The sequence below is a fragment of the Pseudonaja textilis genome, chromosome 2, assembly GCF_049901715.1.
Source record: "Pseudonaja textilis isolate UNSWEBS1 chromosome 2, rPseTex1.2, whole genome shotgun sequence".
Taxonomy (NCBI): Eukaryota; Metazoa; Chordata; class Lepidosauria; order Squamata; family Elapidae; genus Pseudonaja; species Pseudonaja textilis.
Window position 1 is genome coordinate 169395164 of NC_141991.1, and position 20514 is coordinate 169415677.

Below are 20514 nucleotides of genomic sequence, written 5' to 3' on the forward strand. Positions count from 1 at the left end.
ATTTCCATAGTTTTAAGATAAGATCAAATATCAAATGGAGTCACATTGTATCTTTAGGATGAAAAACAGGTTAAATAGCATTTTCTTCTTTTCGTCAGCCTATAATATCTCTGTATCTATATATGACATTGAACAAGATGCCAAAAAATCCACTTGTTCCATTTAAATCTTCTGTCTCAACCAATTGGAGGAATGTTATATTTGAATCTAAAAGCTCAGCAATAGCCAAACACAACACTGCTGAGTTGCTCGGTAACGCTAATATTCAGTTTCTAATCTACAACAAGAGCACAACACAGCTGACAAAATCAATAAGCAAAAAATATGCTTATTCATTTCAAGGCATTGTAAGGAAGAATAATATTGTGAGATCATTGACTCCACATTAATTTGAGTTTATTTAACTGCATTTATTCCCCCCCCCCTTTTATTTCTGTTACTGGTAGTTCTTGACTTCATACCACAATTGGGACTGGAACTTCTGTTGTCAAGCAAGACAGTTATTAAGTGAGTTGCACTAGATTATACACCTTTGTTGCTGCAATTGCTAGGTGAATCATGTGATGATTGAGTGAATCAAACTTCCCCCATTGACTTTGCTGGTTGGAAGCCAGTTGGGAAGATCACAAATAGTGATCCCATAATCCTGAAATGCTGCAACTGTCATAAAATGCATGTCCTTAAGGGCCCAAATTTTGATCACGTGATCTAAGGACACTGCAATAGTCATAACGCAAGGATCAGTCGTAATTCACTTTTTTTTCTGGTGCCATCGTACTGTTGAATGGCCACTAAAACAAATGGTCGTAGGTCAAGAACTACCAGTACAAACTTGCCTCCCAAATTCATTTTTAAATAATAGAGAATCAAACTGAACAAACTGAGTAGTGTCTAACTGATACCAACAACATTTAGCTATTAATATTTGGCCACAATTTATTGATTTGAAAAACAGTTTATATTATACATGTAATGTGGTAATATTTTGGGTTTATTATACATGTCTATCTATCTGCATGCAGAGTATTATTAATCCACAAAGATCAGGCAAATACATGATTACTTTAAGGAGGTGTTGAGGAAATACTGATAATATGAATCTGCCTTACTTGAATAAATATTTTTCTGACCCTTTCCAGCAATGTTACAAGCCCAGGAAAAGACAAAGCCACTTTGAAGAGCAGACTACAGGTACTAGGTCATTATGATCAGAAGCTTTGGCTAAATAAGGAGAAGCTATGTGCCAACATCTCTTGGTTGAAAGCTTCCAGAAGGCAACTGGTCACTCCTCACATGGATTTTAGTACAGTCCAACCAATATTCAACTACTGCATTAGCTATCATAGTCACATATGAATCTAATAACGGCCAAGTAAATAATGGTGTTTATTTCAGCAAGCATTAAATTTATCATGAGTTTACCTATTTTTTTCCCATTCACATATTTTGAAAACAAACTATCATTTTAGAAATTAGTAGGGAAAATTAATCAAGGAAAACATCAAAATCCATATGAATAGAAAAAGATCTGCTACTGAGTACTTGTGCTGCAAGTACTGGAGTTAATACCTATTAGTAAAGGTTTTATATGAAAACTGTATCCACCTGTTCTAATTGTTTTCAATAGTTTCTTGAAATGATAAAATACAAGGTTTTTTTTAGAATAAATGATAAAATATAGTAGTTTTTTTAAAAAGAACAAAATGCTTAATTTGTTTTAAAGAAGCTGTCTTTGGCACTGAATAAAAAGACATCAGCAAGTACATTTGATACACTTAATCAAAGCAGTCTGGCTTTAATATTTTTATTAGTTTATCAAAATACAGTAAAAAATACACAAGTACAAAGGAAAAGAATGAAAATAATGGGAAAATTGGGTAGGAAAAGGGTAAGAGAGAAAAGTGTAGGATAAAGGGGCGAGGGGAAGCATTGATTTCCGACTCTTTTTGATGCAATAGAATAAGGTAGTAACATAAAACCTCAACTTTTTACTTTTATATGGTAATTATATACTAGTCATTTCTATAACAAACTTATCTAATCAACAAAACCCAAAATCAAAGTTTCATTTTTTCCATCTCAAGCACACAGTTCAAAAGCCATTTCCAAGTAGAAACAAAATTGTGTTTTTTTCTTTAATCAAAGCAGTCAATGTAGCCATTTCTGCTAACTCCATCAAGTTTTGCAGCCAGTCATTCATTGTGGGAATCAAAGTATCCTTTCATTTTTGTGCATAAAGTATTCTTGCTGCCATCAACATATATAAAATCAAAGTTCCAATTTTTTTTTCAGGTTCTTTATCCATTAAACCTAAAAGAGCCTCTGGTTTTATTTTTATATTCGCTTTAAGAAGGGGCATTGGTCTTACCTGATACGCTCCTTCTCAGTGCTGAGAGAGAATCCAAGAATGGGTTGTCACTTGCCTTTCAGCTCAGAGACTGAGTTTGTCAAATTTCCAGCCATACCTCCTCTGCCTGTCTAAGTCCCAGTTTTGATGAAGGTGTGGCGACTGAATAGACGTATTTCCAGTGCTGATTCCGGCCACTCCTGGACTCTGGACCAGACGGTCACTAGAGCGGGGTTGGATTCTCTGTCTCAGCACACCAAGAAGGTACATATCAGGTAAAACCAACACCCCTTCTCCAGTGTGCCGAGTAGAGAATCCAAGAATGGGACATACCAAAGCCAGCTGTCCTAAAGGTGGGTAGCAGTCTGGTCCTGTGTCCCAAGTCCATATGCACTTTCTGAAGCACCCTCCTGCCGAAGGCGGCTTTAGCCAAAGCAAAGGTGTCCAGTTTGTAGAGCCTTATGAACATGGACGGAGAAGACCATGTTGCCGCCTACAGATGTCCTCGATAGAAGCCTGTGTTGCCCATGCAGCCATCATGGCTGCACTTCTGGTGGAATGAGCTATCACTCGCCTGGGCAATGGGAGCTCATAAGCTTTGGCGATGCATGCCCCTATCCACTGGCCTATGGTCAATGGTATGACTTTGTTACCTAGCGTAGAGAACTGGAAAGATACAAACAAGGATTCAGTATTTTGAAGAGAGGCTGTACTCTTGATGTAGGTACAGAGGGTCCTCCTAATGTCCAAGGTGTGCCATTTCTTCTCCAGGGTGTGGGTTGGACCTGGACAGAAATCTGGCAAGATGACTTCTTGTGCCCTATGGAACCAGGAATTCACCTTGGGGAGAAAGGAGGGGTCCAACTGCAGGATCACCCTGTTCGAATGAAAGGTGCAAAGGTTCTCTCTTATGGAGAGGGCCTTCAATTTGGAGATTCTTCTGGCCGAAGTGATGGCCACAAGGAAGGCTACCTTGAAGGTGAGGAAGCATATACTGGCTGCCCGCAATGGCTCGAAAGGCACAGAGGTGAATGCTTGTAGTACTTTGAGCAGGTCCCAGGTTGGGTACTTGTGTACCACAGGAGGCTTTAGGTTAGCAGCACCTCTAATAAACCTGTGCATAATCAGGTGTTGAGTGAGGGACTCCAGATCCCCGCATGCTAACACCGTGGACAGAACAGCTAACTGTCTGCGAATGGTATTAAGGGACAGACCTTTGTCTAGCCCTTCCTGGAGGAACTCCAGACTCTGGGCCACTGATACTAAGGTGGGTTCAATGTGCCCTTTGGAGCACCAGCTGCAAAAGGCTTTCCAGGTGGAATCATAAATCCTGTTAGTCGAAGACCTCCTGGAGGCCTGAATTGTCTGTATCACTTTTATGGAGAATTTGTCCTGCCTCAGAATTCTCCTCTCAAATGTCAGTCGGTCAGTTGGAGCCACTATGGCTCTGGATGGACCAAAGCCCCCTGCCTGAGGTAGATTCTGTCCTGAGGAATCCTCCAAGGTCAGGATACCAACAGGCTGACCACATCTGCATACCACAGGCATCTGGGTCAGTGGGGGCTACAAGTAGGAGCTCTGCCTTCTCTGCTAGCATCTTCCTGATTACCTCCGGAATGAGAAGAGGAGGGAAGGTATACAGTAGCCCTGGGGGCCCTGGAGCATTGATCCCTTCCATCCCCAGTGTTGCAAACTGGTGCAAAACCTGGGCAGCTGGGTGTTCATTAGGGTGGCGAACAAGTCCAGGATCGGATGGCCAAACCTTTCGGATAGCTTCCTGAAGAGGTCTGGATGCAGACACCACTTGAGTGGTCTACCGTAGCTTTGCTGAGCCAGTCCACCTGCACATACGTTGTTACCGAGATGTACTCCGCTCTGATGGAGAGAAGATGTCTCTCTGCCCAGAGTCCTAATTGTTCAGCCTCTCACATGAGGGACTTGGAGTGCCCTCTTGACGAATGATGTGGGTCTTGGTGGCCACATTGTCTCTGAGAAGGAGGACATGGTGACCTGAGATGGTGTCCTGGAATTTGCGGAGGGCCAAGTGTGCTGCCCTGAGCTCCAGCCAGTTGATATTATTCCTCATGTCTGACTGAGCCCTTGTGTCATCTGGGACTGGACGTGGGTGCCCCAACCAAAGAGGCTGGCATCTGAGGTGATGGTCAAGTAGATGGGCTCCTTGAAAGTATATCCTTTGGTTATGGCTCGGGACATCCATCATTGGAAGGATCGAAGTATCTTTGGTGGAACCCGAACCCTGGCATGAGTTGCTGCTGCTGGGCCTTGGATACGGCAGAAGAAACTACTATAAGGTCCTGGCGTGCAGATGCGCCCAAGGGACAATTGATATGCAGGACACTATCTTGCCCAGGAGCTGCAAGAGGAGGGTCAGGGACACTGTCTGTTCTGCTTGGATCCAACTCACTAAGGACTCTATACTGGCCAGATGCTCCTGGGAAAGGGAGAGTTCTCATGACCTGGTATCTATCACCATTCCAAGGTTTAACAGTCGATTGGTGGGAACTAGGTGGCTCTTTTGAAGTTGACTGAAAATTTGTGGTCCTGGAGGACCTGGATCATGACTTGCAGGTCTTCTCTCACCTGAAGGTAAGAGGATGACTGTATTAGAATATCATTGAGGTAACACTGGACTCGCAGGGCAATTGCACTGAGGTGTGCCGCCAGTGCCATTAATTTGGTAACGGTCTTGGGCGCTGAGGACAGGCCGAATAGTAGGGCTCTGTACTGAAAGTGCCATCCAGCATAATAGAATCTCAGGAACCTTTGGTAGAATGGAAGGATAGGCAGGTGGAGGTATGTCTCCATCAGGTATATTGATGTTATAAAGTCACCCTCTCGGATGCTCTCCAGGATGGACTGGACGGACTGAATTTTGAATCTCTTGTAGACAAGGTAGATGTTTAATTTCTTGAGTTCCAGAATTGCTCTCCTCCACCACCCCGGAGCTCTTTGGGATTACTAGCAGGATGGAATAGAATTCCTGCCCCTGTTGGTCCTCTGGAATCGGTTCGATAGCATGAATGTCCAACAAGTGTTGGATTGTAGTCTCCATGAGGCCTCTCCTTATGTTGTTGGAGATGGGGCAATGAATGAAGTGCTTTGGGGGTGTGGAGAGGAATTCAAGTGTGAGACCTAGCCTCACCATATTTAGGACCCAAGTATCTGTGGTAGTTGCCTCCCACTGGTTTGCAAATATAGCTAGGCAGCCGCCAATGGGAGTATTGGACTAGTAGTCACTTGTAGCGATGAATGGCTGCTTGGCCTGAAACTGTTGCTTGTTTCTGTTCCTAAATGCCAGGTCTCTGTGGTCTTCATCCCCCAATAGCAATTCTCCTCTCTGCATGGATGAATTGGGAGAACGAGGCCCCTGAAAGGTTGCCAAGTCTGTGTGAATCTGAGTTTGCTGGCATAGATGCCATGAGGTATCGGATGCCAGAGAGGAAGTCTGCAGCAATTCCCTGTATAATGGTCTCTGACATTAGGCTTTTTAACTGATCAGATATTTCAGGCCATTGGTTCTCCCTTAGGTGGAACCCTGTTGCTGTGGGAGTGAAGGTGGCCTCAAAAGCAAAGATTCTGCCTTGGGAAGTGGCTCCCATTCTGCTGTTGCTAGGCAGGAAAAATGGAGCAAAAAACCTTCATTGCTGTCTGATGAAAAAGGCAGCTGAGAGGACTGCTCTCTGGCGCCATCTGGAAACCAAGCCTATTGCCTTGCATCGTTTGAATGAACCAACGGTTCAGCCTGCAGAGAGCGGGAAATGACAGGACCTCCCTGAGAGGAATTTGCTTGAATCCCTTGCTCTGACTTGGAGATTTGTTTCTCTAGGGCCTTTTGGTGCCTTCTGGCGCCTCTTTCTTCAGCCCTAGAAGCCTTTTGGGAATGAAGGGCTTTTGCCCTTATCTTGTCAACTGTTCCTTTGCTAGCCGATTTAGCCTTTATGGATTATTTCTCGGCTGGCTTGTCTCACCAGGGGAATGAATGTTGATCGTCCCCGCTGCTTCCTGTCATGTCGCGATCTGCCATTTTGAATGCTCCGGCACCTTTGAGTCAGGCTCGTTCCTGAAACACTGCTGCCGCGGCTTTTGTCTGCCACAACTGAGTATGCCCCGGAATTAATCAGGCAGTGACTCCAATCATTTCAGCTGATCACTTCAGCTTTGGGTGGTGACAGCTATTCCAGACAGACTGGTGGAGCCAGCGCACTCATAAGCGGCTAGAGCTCGCAGGCACGAGGTAGCTATTCCAGGCGGACCAGGGGAGACAGCCAAAGTGCAGCCCTTATGGCAGTCAAGGTGAGCGGCGGCTATTCCGGACGAACCGAGGGAGCCAGCCAGATCAAACAGGCATCAAAGTATAATGTAAATCTGATAAACCCAAACCTCCTCTTTCCTTAGCATCTTGCTATAATTTATATCTAATTATTGGATTTTTCCCAGTCAGTGGTAAAGTCTGAAACAGTAAACAGTTTTAACAGAGAATCAGAGTTGGAAGGGACCTTGTAGGAGACGCTATACCATTTCTGACAAATGGCAGTCCAATCTCTTCTTGAAGTCCCACAACTTCCGAGGGCAAGCTGTTCCATTGGTTGATTGTTCTCACTGTCAGAAAGTTTTTCCTTATTTCCAGGTTAAATCTCTCCTTGTTCAGTTACCAACTGTTATTTCTTGTCTGTCCTACAGGTGCTTTAGAAAATAGCTTGATCCCTTCCTCTCTGTGGCAGCCCCTCAAATATTGGAACATTGCTATCATGTCTCCCCTGGTCCTTCTCTTCACTAGACTAGCCATGCCCAGTTCCTGTAACTGTTCTTCATGTTTTAGTCTCCAGCCCCCTAATCATCCTGGTTGCTCTTCTCTGTATTTTTTCTAGAGTCTCAACATCTCTTTTATAGTATGGTGACCAAAACTGGATGCAGTACTCTAGGTGTGGTCTTACTAAGGCTTTACAGAGTGATATTAGTAACTTACTTGGTTGTATCTCTCTGTTAATGCAATTTAGGATTTCATTACATTTTTTGGCTGCTGCTGCACACTGCTGGCTCATATTTAGCTGGTTGTCCACTAAGACTCCAAGATCTCTCTCACACTTACTGCTATTAAGCCTGGTTTCACCCAGTCTATATGTGTACTTTTGGTTTTTCTTGCCTAAGTATAAGACTTTACTTTTCTCTACATTGAATTTCATTTTGTTAGATACAGCCCAGTGTTCTAGTCTGTCAAGATCCATCTGGATCTTGAGCCTATCTTCTTGGGTGTTAGCTATTCCTGCCAGCTTAGTATCATCTGCAAATTTGGTAAGTTCCCCTTCCTCATCTAAGTCATTAATGAAGATATTGAAGAGTACTGGGCCTAAGACGGAACCTTGTGGCACCCCACTACTTTCTTCCTTCCACATAGACTTAAGGACTACTCGTTGAGTACGGTTTGTCAGCCAGTTGCAAATTATCTGGTGGTGGTGGTGGTATCTATCCCACTTTTTTCTAGCTTACCAAGAAGGAGGTTGTGATCTACTTTGTCAAATGCCTTGCTGAAATCTAAGTATATTATGTCCACAATATTTCGCTGGTCTACTAATTTAGTCACTATGTTGAAGAATGAAATAAGATTGGCTTGGCATGATCTGTTTTTAACAAACCCATGCTGACTGCTAGTTATTACTTTACTTGTTTCTAGATGTTGGCAGATCTGTTTTATTATCTATTTTTATTATTTATTATTATTTTATATTATTTGTTAAACATTCATTTTAATTACAGAGATTCTACCCAATAATGATAATTGTGATTTGTCCCATCTTAATATTCAAAGCAAACATTTACTCTGAAAGGAGAACGTAATTTAACTGATCATGCTAACCAAAATGTGTATATTTGGTTTTAGCATGTTTCATGAATCCAGCCACTGTTTATAATCCATGGTTCATGGATAATTTTGGTTGATTCAATAAATCATTATTAAGTATGTATAAACTCTTATCGTGGTCAAAGTTCTGCAGATTCACTCAACCAATTCAGTTTATCAGTGCAATTCTTGTGAAATGTAATCCTAATTGAAATGCAAACTTTAGTGGCAAGTGTTTTGTCTATGTCAATAACATACTATATCTCTAAACCCAGCAAATTGTGCTGGAAAAGTTGATTAAAACATAAATATCCTTATTTTGATTAATGGATGTCAATTCCAAATAATCTATCAGATTATCAGCCACTGGAAACATTTCTGCCGCTTGATTGTCCAGTTGATAATCTAAAGTTTTTATTAACTCTCCAGTATCTTTCTTATGAAGATGCAAGATTCCAAGTCTATCTTTAAGTCAAATTTGTATGTAAGTTGGAACAGGCTATTGTCAATCAAATGTTCGCCTTAGTATGTAGTATTTACTTCACATTTCTATGCATGTAAAACTTAAAAGAGATACTTCTGACTTCACATTTTAAAACATAATCAAACAGCACATAAAGGTACAGTAATGATTATTCTCCTTCCTCAAATTGACAAATGGCTGAAGCTATGCAATGATTGCATGAACATCACCAAGTATACATGATACATCCTACATATTACAAAAGACATGCACTAATCTGTGATACTCAGGAAAACATCATGCAGATTCGGGGATTCATGAAAACATTGTGCAGCTTCGTTGGCTTGAGGATGGAGAATGTCCTCCACCATTTTTAGTAACAGGCAGTCCATTTGTAAATATTCATTGTCTATAAGTCGGGTATTCTTAACATGGGGACTGCTTATAAAACATTCACAAATGTAGGAAAAATGTAATTGTTGCTGGGTGCTAGAAATAAGAGCAACAAGCAACCTGTTCAAAGGCCCATCACTAACAAGATTCTCTTGTTACATTTTTCAGCAATACTGGTAGAATTGCTTAGCGATCATAATCGTGACTGGAAATTCCATTGCAAAGTAGAAAATCACATGATCATGGACTTAAACTTCACTTACACTTCAGTCATTAAATGAATCACTGCCTTCATTAATCACATGGCCATGGCTTTTGATTTTAATTCTACTCTCTCGATCAACGGCTGAAATGATCACACCCACCTTACCTATTATATCAAAGCAGCTCAAATAACAGCTTTTAATTCTAGCTCAGATATAAAATCTTTAGAAGCAGCAAAAAAATCAACAAAATCTTAAGTATACCATCTTAAATAAAAATCAACAAAACCTTAAGTATACCATCTTAAATATATCAAACTATTCTGCAGAGATCATTAGACTGTCCACCATGCTACTTTCCATTTCATTGGACTTTCATCAAACATAACAGTTCAGCTATAATACATTATATTACATTACGGAGAAATAAAAATTCATTAGTACTCAATTGCTAATCAAAATTCCTTCAGTGGGGTAATGTCAACATACAAATTATTGGTATTAATGTTTATTAGATACTAGAAAATTTTCAAATCAATTTATAGAATTATGTCAAAAATGTAATGAGATTTCAGAAATAACCATTTAATCTAATTCAGTAGCTCTTTTAATAACTAAAATGTGAAATGGTTCAAGACTTTATCAAAAGATCTGAGAATATATAATGGAATATGCATTGAGGCAAATTTAAAGTGTATCAGGTAAATTAGTGGCAAGTAAAATGAAGACCATAAGTTTTAATGATAGTTAATCGAGGTTTTGCTGAACAAATCAAAGAAATGCCTAAAAAAAACCCTTTCTTCCTAAGCCTTTCAAGGATACTCCTTCATTTAAAAAAGCAACCTAATGCTTACTTTCAAAAAGACTGACAGAATTCCTTACAAAAAATTCCAAAGAAACCAAGCCATTAGCCAATAAAAGAAGAGGTCATCTTAAGAATCATATGTGTTGACAAATAATTAGGACCTCAAAGAAAAACTAAATGTACACTTTTTAAAATAATAAATGTACCCTCCATCTATACTTCAGTGGTAGTTATTTACAATATTCTTAAACCAAAACAAAAGCCTCAAACTTTAAATGTATATAGAAATGACAATTTTAGAACGTCTAAATAAGAGGAATTTTTTTTAGAAATATGTACAAAGTCCACTGAGAAATATCTCACTATTTTACATTCATGAAAAAAATCAAGTTCATTATTAAAAGCTGAAAATAAGTACAGGTAATCCTCAAGTTACAACAGTTCATTTAGTTACAAGAGCACTGAAAAATGTGACTTAGGACAATTTTTCACAGTTGCAGCATTCCCGTGATCATGTGATCAAAATTCAGATGCTTGGTGACTGACTCATATTTATGACAATTGTAGTGTCCCGGGGGTCACAAGGTCACCTTTTGCAACCTTCTGATAAGCAAATCCATGGGGAAGCCAGATTCACTTTAATAACCAGGTTACTAACTTATCAACTTGCTGTGATTCACGTAAAACAACTGTGGCAAGAAAAGTCATAAAATGGGGCAAAACTCATTTAATAAATGTCTCACTTAACAGAAATTTTGGGCTCAATTGTGGTTGTAAGTCGAGGACTACTTGCATAGCATGATTTAGCTGCCCATCCTGTCAAGGTGAAGAAATTAGACTGGGTTGAAATTTATCTAATGTAGATGTGTTATCTAAATGGACAGAAAGATTCCTACAGAAATGCTGGGAAAATGTGATATTAGCTGAAGTGTAACGAGGTTCCATCTTATTGGTTCATATTTTTTAATGTTCATGGTTTCAAGAAAGCAAAGGATAAAATTCATAAGTGCTTAAATTCATTTTAGGAGCTGACAAGAGTGAACTATTAACAAGCCAGGTAAGATTAGAAATCACTGCTGATCAAAAATTTCAGGTTCATTACTTTCTTTGGGAAAGAAAGATTGTCAATTGCATATCTTTTACCAACTTTAGCTGACTCACAGATAGAACTTTTGAAAGAAAATGGAGTTGATTATTCACATGCTAGTTATTTCCAGGTTGGGACAATGTCTTGTATGTGAATTGTTTTTTGGCTACAGATTTAATCATTTGAAAAAACTGGTGTGCCAGATTGCTAGTTGGTAATCTTGGTATATATACAGCACACAGTTTTCCTATTTGTTCCCTAATTCAAACTAACATGCCAGTAAAAGTCTCCTGAACACGAGGTCAACTCCGAATTAATTATATAGACCCATACTTTCTAGGTTTGGTGTTTTAACAAATAAACAATCAATTCATTCTCTGGCATATTTCCTTTCTTCGCTGAGATACAATCCTCAACCAACTGGAAGAAGAGAATTGCAGAACAGAAGCATTTGGGAACGCAAATGTCCTTTAAATCTAGATGTTTTTCTTCACACTGGAATTAATGTAAGTATATCTTCAAAGTTATCTATAACTTTGTCTATGTAGTTGTAATTCATACAAGGATATAAAATTCTTATATACTTATGTATTTCTGTCCCTTAGGTTTTTCAATAACTATTATCCCAGCACCAGTTTTCTACATTGATTTATGCTACTACTTATGCTTTCCACAACATTGTTTAAAGTTTCTCCTTTCAAATTCTTCCTCCCTAAAACCAATCTTCTGTGAAAACTTTGGTATAATATTTACTTCCTATATTTCATTATGCCCCTGTAATAAACCATAAATTATGTAAATTCTTCATTTTCTCTTCATTCTGTGATACATTGCAAGCTCTTGATTTAACACATTATCAGACAGCAATAGTCTAAATATACAATAAGTATGTTAGTAACATAAATTTCCTATTATTTGAAACAGCACTCTTATATTCACAAAAATAAGTCACTTGTTCAATTGTTTATTAAGTAACAAGTGCCTGGGTTCAGAAAATATACTAAACCATGGTTTAACAAATCACAATACTAGGTACAAACTTCTAAACCAAACCACATTATGGTTTACTATATTCAGTACTGTAGCCATCAAGTGCTTATTAGGACCAGATGATAACAGAAGTATGCCCTTATGCACAATTCCTAATGGGCTTAAGCTGTACTCTTTTAATGTAGAATAATTCAAAGTTATCTGAGCAAAAGAAAATTATTGGTTCAAGATATGGTACTTGAAAGGTTAATGACATTAAAAACAGGCTTACTAGAAGGAACAAGGAACAAGTGTCTTTCAGTGATTATTAAATCAGAGAATTAAAAATGGAATTTTGTAATTCAAGATAATAAGCCTTTGAGTACTGTAAAAGACACACGTCCACCACACTGTTTATGAATTCCCCAAGATCATCACATTAGGTGCTGTTCAAAACAAATTGCTGAATTAGATGGACGTTAACTGGTCATGTAAGGATGTATTCAGGATGTATAGCGAATACTGAAGCAGGACATAAATGCATACAATAACTGGAGCAATATAAAAAAAGCAGTATCACATTCAGCTTTATTTACATGTCAGTATCTGTCCACCCCAGAGTAATCTCTGTAAGTGTACTATATTTTTAACTTGCTTATCTCTGAGTCGGTATTATACAAGTAATGTTTTGAAAACTTTGAGCTAAACATTAAAGAGCTAAAGTGTAGAATTCAGATATGCAAAAGCTATTCTTAGATCAAACTTCCATCACTGAAGATTAATATTCAAATGGGAGATAGAGAATTGTTCATAGTGAAAACAACTGTCAACACAAGAACTTAGTAAAACCTAAAGGAGTTCATCAGATCTTAGCTCAATAATAGAACTATTGACCAAATACAAAAAGAGAGTTGCCAATAAAGGTGAGGCACATTTATCAGTTTTCCTGAGAAAAGAATAAATAAAGCTAGTTGTAGCAACATGGCTGTATCTAGATAAGGAGCCAGTATAAAAAACGGGTTATTATACTAGTGCAACATTATTAACTCTACCAGCAATAAATTGGCTTCCTAAAAAAATATCAAGGCCTATTCTAATATACAATTCAAATGCCTTGCTGCTTGTAAATAATGAACAAGGTGGCCCTGATAGCTTGTGGCCTCTAAGATCATCTACTGTTAGTTCTCTGACTCCAATTCCCTATGTTAATTGCCAAACAACAAAACAATCAATTTTTAAAGAGAGATTATTACTTGCTTGCTAATGATACCTTTCCAACCCATAAGGACCAGACATCTACTTAAGGAAATCAGTGTTTCTAAGAGAATTGTGCTGATTGTCTACTATTGTTAAATATACTGAAAGTAGCAGCAAAACTACGTTAGCATCATGTATTCAATATTGTTTCTCTTATGAATTCAGTCAAAAAAATTACACAGGAAACCTAACAAAACAGCAATACAAATTGTTCAGAATAACTTTTTCTTCATCACTAAAATCTATTGAATGCACTAACTTTCAGACTGCAGTCTCTTGAACACTGACTTTGCACCTCTCCGTTAATAATCATAGGATTTCGGCTGTAAAACTAAAGTAATTTCAAATATTTTTTTCATTTTACTGTACGCTTACAATCTCCCTGAGATCGAGTTTTAAAAAAAAGAAAAATCACTATTATTGCTATTTATAAAGAAAGCACTCAGATGAAGAATTGGTATCAACAGGACACATACAAATCTCACAAGTACTTGGCATCTCTCCTTTATAATTTTAATCAACATAGCTATAATAGTGCTTTATTCTGCTAGCATGCTTTAAATCTTCATACTACTTGATTGCAGCCCTTAAAAACAATTTAAAAACCATTCATTCCTCAAAAGGACAACAGTAGTCTACAACTTTACTGAAACAAACCAAGAAATGAACTAGTCCAGCATCACTTCCAGCAGTGACCAGCCAAAAGGTTCCAAGAAAACTAAGAGGAGAGCAACAATCCTCTGTTATCTTTTGGCTCCAATCTTATTCAATGGCATTTTGCCTACAAACTTGAAAGATCCATTAGCCTATAATAGGTAATAATTATGAGAGAGCTATCTTTCATGAATTCCCTTATTAAGCTGTTTAAACTATAAAGGATAACTATTTTCTGATAATTCTCAACTGATAACTGATGGAATTCCAATTATAAAAGACAATAACCAAGAGCAAAGATTGAAAATCTTTGTTCAAATACATAGTTAATTTCTTCAATTACCTTTAAACATAAAAGTGCTGTTTGTCATAGTTCTTCATTACAGGGTACCCCAAATACCTGTCATGTATTTCCATAACAATATTTCAGGCCCACTGATAATGAAACCTGTAGTTTGTTTTCCCTGATACTAGCTGGACAAAAGTTGTTTAAACAAGTAACTCCTGATTATTGACATCTTCAAAATAGGAGAATAATGATTCATCGGTCCTGCATGTAATTCTCTTTCTTCTTCTCAAGGATATTCTTTTCCAAATTCTTCTTATTTCAAGAATGCAAAGGCAGAGAAAACTGAATTATCACTTTTGTAAGCAAAGCAAGAGATCCTACTATATTCTGTCAACAAAAAGATTTTCTCAAGAAACCATTCTTATTTTTTTTTAAAAAAAATACTTGCAAATACCTATAAAGTACCACAAGACACAAGCATGCCTGATGAGAGACGTATCTAAATAGTGACAATTTTACTCATTATTGAACAAAAGACATTTTAAGTTTGCTGAAAATCATTTAAAAACCCAACACTTTCTCAGCCAATAACATATGCCCCACATGTCCATCCATCGATAGGTAAATATGCCATTTGATTTGTCTCTGGTGTATTTTGCTCCATTTGAAGTTATCTTCCACTTTTCTCTGGCACCGGTACAATACTTTTTCTTGAATTCAAGAAAGGGTGCATTCCCTGAAATATATGAACTTTATCCAAGTTCAATATCAACTTCCTTTTCCAATCTCACATTTTCCGGTGCAGGCACCTTAACCCAACTATCTCCAAATATACTTTTAAGTACCCAGGGTACACCCCCACTTTTCCGGCCTGTGATCGCCGACCGTTAACCTCCCTCCCCGATATGCATTTTCCAGCGGCCGTGTGCCGCAAGTCGTTCTGCCCCCTTAGCTCGTCTCCTTCGCCCGATCAACAGCTTTTAACCGGCTACGGTGGATTCCCGGTTGCCCATCCCTCTCCAGCAAACACAACGACAGCCCTCCCCCCCCCCCCTTTCCCAACCTCTGTCCTTCAGACCCGCGTTTACCCAGGAAAAGTTCTTCCCTCCGTGCGTCCTACTCCGAGGGGACCATAAACCCCATAACCTCCCAATTTCATTCCGCAACTTTTTTTTCACGCCGTTAACCCTTCAAATGGAGGCACGTCATTCCCATGTGCCGCAGAACAAACCCTCAACTCTGCCCGAGATGCGAGCCGCCCCGAAAGTCCATCCTTCCTTACTCATTCCTATTCCCGCCCTCCCGCCCAGTCACTGCCATCCATCCGGCTCTCGGCCGATCCCGAGCCCCTTCCCTCCCACAAGGACGTCCACCCTAAACGCAGAGATCGTCCCGGAAACAGGGGAAACTTTCGCCCAATAACTATTTCCCCACCACCACACACACACACACTAAGGGTGGGGCCAGGGCCAGGCCCGGCCCCGAGGCTCCCAGAACCGCCTTGGCTCGGTTTTTAGGCCGCACCTCAGGCCACCCGTGGATCGGGTCGGAAGAGGGAATCGTAACGGCCATAGGCCCCATGACAATGCAAAGCGGGACCGGCCCGCCCTTCTGCCGCTCCGGTTCGCCCTCTCGGACGGGCTCGATCGCCGGCTTCGTCCCTGCCCGACTTACTACTCCCATCACCACTCCTAGTGCAGCGTCGGCGGCGCCATGATGAGCCACCTCTGCCTCGCTCCTCTTTCCTTCCTTCCTCCCTTCCCTCCCCCACCACCCCACCGCTTCCCGGCTCGTATCGCCCAGGGCCCGGCTTGCTCCGGCTTCGCACTCACCTTCATGTCGGGACATCCTAGTTCAGAGGAGAAGACGGCGGCAGCGGCCTGTCCCGGCCCAGCCCAGGCCCGTCCCGGGCTCCAGTTCCCCCTCCCACCCACCCCCCGCTCTCGACTGCTCGGCGCCCGCTCTGCAGCTTCGGCCCGGCCCGGCCCGTCTTGGCCTAGCCTGGGCTTTCCCACCCCCCTCCCCAAGTCGCCCCTCTTGGTTGTGTGCACGGCTCGGGAGGGCTCGCTGGGCTGGGGAGCGCGCGCGCCCGCGTGTGTGTGTGTGTGTCTGAGTGTGTGCCGAGGGAGGAGACTCGGTTCCGGTTGGCGGAGGAGGAGGAGACGAAGGTTGGCGATGGTGGCGGTAGCAGAGCGGAGAGGGCCTTTCCGGGTAAAGAGATGGTGGTGGCGGCGGCAGTTTCCCTCCCCTCCCTTCCCCTAGCAGCAGCAGTGAGGCGGGCGCGCGGGTGAGTGCCGACACGGTGACTTCGTAAGCTCGCTCAGCCCCAGGCCAGCTTGTAGCGCCGCCTTCCCCCCCCCCTCCCCACCCAACACCCGCTCGACCACGACAGCGGCGGCTCTCGTCGGCCTCTTTCGCCTAGTCCCCTCCCCGCGCCATTCGCGCGCGCGCGCCCGCTCTCTCTCTCTCTCTCTCTCTCTCTCTCTCTCTCACCACACACACACACACACACACACACACACACACACACACACACACACACACACACACACACACACACACACACACACACACACACACACACACACACACACACACACACACACACACACACACACACACACACACACACACACACACACACACACACACACACACACACACACACACACACACACACACACACACACACACACACACACACACACACACACACACACATAGACGGCGCGGGCGGAGAGAGGAAGGGAAAGAGAGTGCGAGAGACAGAGAGAGAAAGAGCGAGAGAGTCTTTGGACGGTAACAGCGCCGCCGCGACCTTCTCCTCCAGCCTTCTTTTTCTCCCGCGGAGAGGAAGTAGAAATCAGCCTGCAGAAGCGAGGTAGCGGTGAGGGAAAAGGCGGCAGCGGCGGCGGCTGGGCAGCCCTAGGAAGAGCCTCCTCTTCTCTTAGGACTGAGGTTTTCCCGCTCATCCCGAAGCCGAGCTAGGATCGTGGGAATGGAGAGGAAGCCTTTCGCCATTTAGAAATCAATGGAGATTCTCAGTAGTCAAGTGTGTCCCCTCCCCCCCACTCCCAGGAGACAACTGGACTTTCTTGTTTTTGTCTTTGAAGACGTTTCGCTTCTCATCCGAGAAGCTTCTTCAGTTCTGACTGGATGGCCGGGACATGGAAGGATTTATATTCCTTGCAGACAGCTGGTGATTTGTATCGTTTTAAGAGAGTCCTTGAGGAACTTGGAAGTTTTATCTGGTCACCTGACTGGTACAAATGGTCCCTGTAGTCTGCAATTTTTTTTTTCCTGGAAATCTTTTCATACTCCCATACCGTTCACAGGGTGTGCAAGCTAAAAATCTTCGCCATTTAGGTTGATGTTTTACTGTAGCAAAGGACAGGTACCTCTGTAGGTTTAACCGTTGGTCTGAACTTTGATAAAGCTCCAGGCTTTTTTTCTCTTTCTCTCTCTCTCCCTCCCTTTCTCCTCAGTCCTGAAACTTTTGGAGCCTGACGATATAACTTCTGCTACTATTCACACTTTCAGATGAGGAAGGTTTTTAAACACACTGGGTTGAAATTAAATTGGGCATACAGGATCACAAGTAGGGGCTTCACTCCCCCCCCCCCACAAAAGAATCATCATCCTAAGTCCATTTTCAGAATTTCCTATTGTACAGTCTGTTACAAGTGGTTTTCACGCATCTTTAATTCCCTGGCTTTAATTCCCTTTCTTGAGTCTGTAAGGTATGCTGAAAATAGTATTTTTCTCCCATTATATACCTAATTCTCCCAATTATCTTAAAATCCTCTGCAACTTTTCTCAACTAGTTACTGTACACTGAACTTCCATGTGGGAACAAGTGGTATTTAAGTTGGATAGTTGGTATGTTCAAATAATGGAACAGTGGTACAGAGGATCAAAAATGTGGGCATAATTGAGTAATTGCATAGCTCAGAGCCTGTCTCGTATCACTTCATCCTAGAGCAAAAAGGCTCAAGATTTTACCAAGAAGACTGCCTAAAGGAAAGTGATAGCGGAACAGATACACATTACAACTTCTCTCTTTCCTGGAGGAGAAAAGAGAATATCTATAAAGATGCCCTCCCCTTTCAGATGTGAGACATTCATGATCATTCTTCAGGAACTAGATTTCTAAACTACATTTTAAAGAATCCGTAGAGTGGTGAAAAAGGTTCAGAATCTAAATCTATGCCTTGTGGATTTATTAAGATTATGATGTGAACATTTTAGTGAAAAAACTGAGGAGAACTGATCATAGAACTTTTTGGAACTACCTCTTATTTTTCAAAAAAAACTATAGTCCATAAAAACTAGCTAAAGACAAAGGACATAGAATTTATTTATCTTGGCCTCTTAATAAATGGCTACTGCCGGATTTGTACTGCTGTAAACTACTTTAAGAACAAAATTAAAAATCACTAAGTCAGTGATTGCCAATTTTTCTACACTACTATTCTCTTTATTTTATGTAGATTAGATTTTCACTCCTTTTCTTGAGCAGCAATCACACAAAATGGTCGTCTTTTGTCCTTAAGATTAATTATTTAATTGGGAGAGAGAATGATGGAGTTTTTAATGAAGATGCTCATGTAGGAGATGACCAGGCTGAGCCAACTACATCATCAGTTTAGAATCTAGTTCCAGTCCATCTTGAATTCCATTGACTCTTTATCACCAATTTGCTTTCACCATTAGTAGTTCAGATTCTTGTGGAAAGTGTTAGCATGGATTAAAATTTATTCATTTGAACTGCCTTAACTCCTAATTTCATGTGTGACAGTTCCAATTGTTTTATGTTAGAGGGCATATTTGGAATTTTGAAAAAGTATTGTGGTGCTGTTATAAAATGACTGCACTGTGGGAGAGCCCATTCATGATTATAATGATTTTTTAAAATCTCACTCCCAAAAGGCAAAATAGTGTGCATAAAAGATAAATAATTATTTAAATCCTGAATAAAATATCCATAATATGTCAAAGGTTTATAAAGCAAATCTTGAATTCACAATTTTTGAATCCAGTAAAACTCCAATAATCTATTTCATTTTGCCAGTTATATGACCTTGAATCGTGAAAAACCAAGTGGGGAGAGACTTCCTTAGTTCTCGGCAGGAAGCTACCCAAACCCTCTCTGGATTTTTTTCCCTTTTACTCCCAACATACAGCACTATTTCATTAATATAGTTCATGATATCTCTTTAAGAAATACATTTCCCATGTTGTCATGCATATTCAAAGTACACGTTTCTTAGAAGTACTTTTTGTTTCGCTTTTACTTTCGCCTATTCCCCTTTGATCCTACCACTATCCCTAAGTCTTCTTCCTATGCCTGAGCCATCTGCAGCCTGCATCCACCACTTTTTTTAAGGCCTTCAAAATCTCCTGTCCATCATTGCCAAAAAGTAGAAGTATTTTGGTTAAGAACAAATAAAAATTATACCATGCATCCTAAAACAGGCTTATGTTTAAAATAACAGCCAAGTATTTTAAAATCCAGACAAAAATGGAAAATCCCAATGCTACCCATGTATGGATTCCTCTATTTTGCATCATGTTTATTTATTTATTTTGTATCTTGCCTTAATTTTTACAAATAACTCATATCCAATATATCATCCGTCTCCTATTTTCCCCCACAACAACAAACCTGTGAAGTGGGTTCCATCCAATTTGGCTCTTAGCCCAGCCAAAAATGTTCCTCACCTACAATGTGAGGTCCTAGCTAATGAAGATTAAGGATACTAAAGAAATGGTAATTTGCAATTTTTCTTGATTAGTTGCTTAAGTAAGGCAAATTGTCAAAATAGAACTATTGAGGCAGGTTCATTTCTGCTGGTCACTGCTTCTTACCTCCATTACTGAGTTCCTCTTCTGGATTAAAAAATATATTGTCTGAGGGAATGAAGAATGGAACCCCACTTTTTATATCCAATTATACACATTTGTGGAATAATCTATAAATTAGGTGACTTTTATTTATTTTTCCCTCAAGTCATAAGTTTCTCCTAACACTGGTAATATATAATTATTGTCTTAAGTTGAATGTCAAATAAAAGGAAACAAATTCTCCTGATTTTGTTACCATAAAGAACTGGCTGATGAAGGAAGTTGTTTTGCTCAAATGTAAACATGATTTTTTTTGAAAATATTCAAGTTTATGTTCATTCAG

The 20514-nt window shown here is 40.5% G+C and overlaps 1 protein-coding gene across 4 annotated transcripts in view; it reads right to left on the bottom strand.

Annotated features, from left to right (window-relative positions):
* Positions 1-16723, bottom strand: part of KCMF1 (potassium channel modulatory factor 1) — a 57643-nt gene extending 40920 nt beyond the window's left edge. For 2 of the 4 annotated variants that reach the window (XM_087926411.1, XM_087926414.1), the window contains exon 1: positions 16160-16723. In XM_087926411.1, the coding sequence (XP_087782537.1) occupies positions 16160-16175 (16 nt within the window). In that variant the 5' untranslated portion in view covers positions 16176-16723. Of the gene's footprint in view, positions 1-15390; positions 15559-15851; positions 16079-16159 lie in introns of those variants that run through there. The other 2 variants (XM_087926412.1, XM_087926413.1) reach the window with 2 other exon arrangements.
* Between the last annotated feature and the right edge of the window lie 3791 nt (positions 16724-20514).